This window comes from Fibroporia radiculosa, assembly GCF_000313525.1.
Source record: "Fibroporia radiculosa TFFH 294 genomic supercontigs, scaffold45239, whole genome shotgun sequence".
In the NCBI taxonomy this organism is placed as follows: Eukaryota; Fungi; Basidiomycota; class Agaricomycetes; order Polyporales; family Fibroporiaceae; genus Fibroporia; species Fibroporia radiculosa.
The window spans coordinates 4,581-7,288 of NW_012133095.1; the positions used below are offsets into that span (position 1 = coordinate 4,581).

Below are 2,708 nucleotides of genomic sequence, written 5' to 3' on the forward strand. Positions count from 1 at the left end.
AGGTGAAATGTTGATGAAGATGAAACATGATGTAGGTAAAACATGATATAGGTGAAATGCAATAGATATGAAATACTGATATAGATGAAACACATCAATGATGGGATCAGTTGTACAGTTACAGGGTCAACAACAAATAGTTAGGAAAAGAACCCAAACCCCCCTTCTCACACTGTAACAGTCTTCTGCCATGCCGATTTGTCCTGGTTAGAGAATGAACCCTAGAAATTCAACTTCTGATATGTCAAAGAAGCACTTTTCAGGTTTGAGGAATAGATCTGATTCCTTTAGATGTTGGAGAACTATTTGAGTGCATTGTCAATGTTCCACGTGATTGGTAGAATAGATGAGGATGTCATCAATGTAGATTACCAACCGTTCTTCTAGTAGCAGATCTGCAAAGATGCCGTCTATCATAGCTTGGAAAGTTACTAGGGAATTTGTCATTCCAAAGAACATGGCTGTTGGTTCAAATAATCCTCTTGGAGCGGTGAAAGCTCCTTTCCATTCATCCCCTTCTTTGATGCGTACATTATTGTATCCTGCACATAGGTCAAGTTTGGTGAACATGGTTGGCTTTGCAGAGGCAATATGATCCAGTAGATCTTCTACTCATGGAATGGGGTAGGTGTTCTTGATGATGGCGTCATTGAGTTTCCTGTAGTCTTGACATGGTCATAGATCTCCTGATTTCTTATTGACAAAGAAAAATGGAGATGCCATAGGAGACTTTGATGAAGGAACATATTCAGGTACTCTGGTATATTACTAGCAAGGGTCTTGATTGCTTGTAGAAGTTGATCCCAATGAAAGCACATCTGTCCTGTGAGCCAATTGATTGTTGGATTGAAATGTTTGAACCATGAGAGACCTAGAATAATTGGATTCCTATCCAATACTGTTGCATAGGCTTCTATCTTCATTGGTCATCCAGATAGGGATATGGTGAAGAAGACCTTGTGTTTGATGGCTGTGGCTTTATTTGGTGATCCATTGACATTGAATACTGGTCTGGGTGTTATACTTTGATACTGGAGATTGTGATCTTGAGCAAACTGAATGTCAATATAATTCTCCATTGCTCCTGTGTCGAGCAATGCCTCAGTGGTGACGGTTTTGGCATAGGTTTTTAATATACAAGGCAAATAAATAGATTTATGAGCTAATATGGCCTGATATAAGTAATCCTTAGTGCCATTACTTTGATTCGACGTCACAGCAATCAAAGACTTCAAAAATCCTTCTCAGAGGATATAGCCTGAATGTATTCTTCAGCTATCCCTTCCTCATCGGAGGAATCCTTGGTTTCATCCTTCTCCTGAGTGGATGTGTTGTGGGACTCAATTGCTCTGATACAATTGTTTGGACATTGACAACTTTGATGCCCAGGTTTGTGATATCTGAAGCATAACTTCTTGTCCATATGCTCCTTGTGATCTTTATCTGACAGACGTCTGATACGTTGATCATTTGATGATACTTCCTTTGATGATCCATCCCTAGTCTCAACTGCCCAATTGCGATGTACAAACTTGTTGCAATTAAAGGGGCGGTTGGATGATAGTATGAATAAGGGTTTATCACCGAAGATGTCGATCATAGATTGATAGATAGATTGGATGCTGTTAAGGTATCCTACCACTGTGACTGGTAGTGGTGGTTGAGCGGCAGTCTTGATTAGGAGAGCAGGGGGGATGAGATGCTGGAGCTCTCGGATTTGCCCTAGTTTGTTTAATCCGCTAGCCTGTAAGAGAGGTCAAAGGGTTGTGACAAATCAAAGACTGTTTCCTCCACATTTCACCCAAGTACATTTGCTGATCTCGTTTAATGCTGCTTGGGTATTGTCCTCTACTCCAAAGGTCTGGATGAAGGACTTCCTGAAGTTAGCCCAACTAGGTAATCCTTTGGGGGGTGCATCGTCAGAATCAGATATGGGTTCTTCCGCATCAGTGATGATGGTGTGGATGAAAAATTGGGCAGGTCCTTTGATATATGAAAGAGCACATTGAACCTTATCTTTGTCAGTCTGGATCTTTTTGGGATTTCCAGCAAAGTACAGTATAACTCGTCCAGAAATTCCTTGCTCTTTCCTTTGTCTCCTTCAAACTGGTTAGGTTTGTTTACTGCTCCGCTGTTGTTGTTGGACATGTCTCCTTCTTCTTCATCACTGGGTTCTGGATCACTGTCTTCTGGATTGTTTGGATGTCTGTTGGCAGGTTCTTCTTCTGGGTTAAGATCAACTGGAGATCTGGGTGGCTCTGGCTTGGGTTCTGTTTGAGCAGGGGTGGGAGGTTGTTCCTCTACTGGGATTGATGGGTTGACTGGTTCAGGTGAGTCAAATATTCCTGAAAAGAAGCTGGGTCTAATGGTCAGACTAGTGCTTATTGATTTGCTTGGCAGGAGTTTGGTGGGTGACTGGAGTGGAGATGTGTGTGGTGTAGGAGCTACTACACTTCTGCTAGATGATACTGCAGTGGGAGTGAGGTATGATGGTGTAGGAGAGGACTTCTCTGCTAGTGGGGGTACTACTGAATGCCAATTGTCTTTGCTTCTGATAGGTGCTAGGATCGGTGTTGCATTAGGGATAGTCTTATCTCTTTTCCTATTTGGGCAGAATGAATCGGTACAATACTGGTAGGAGGATCCGTTAAACCACTAGTTGGTTCTCTTGTTCTTGTTGTAAGCATGGATCTTATTGAAGCAAAGGA

At 42.0% G+C, this 2,708-nt stretch overlaps 1 protein-coding gene across 1 annotated transcript in view; it reads right to left on the reverse strand.

Annotated features, from left to right (window-relative positions):
* Positions 1 to 1,848: 1,848 nt before the first annotated feature.
* Positions 1,849 to 2,708, reverse strand: part of FIBRA_09458 (uncharacterized protein) — a gene marked incomplete at both ends in the record, with an annotated part of 1,464 nt that continues 604 nt past the window's right edge. The window contains one exon of the mRNA XM_012321755.1: positions 1,849 to 2,602. Within this exon, the coding sequence (XP_012177145.1) occupies positions 1,849 to 2,602 (754 nt within the window). The remainder of the gene's footprint in view (positions 2,603 to 2,708) is intronic.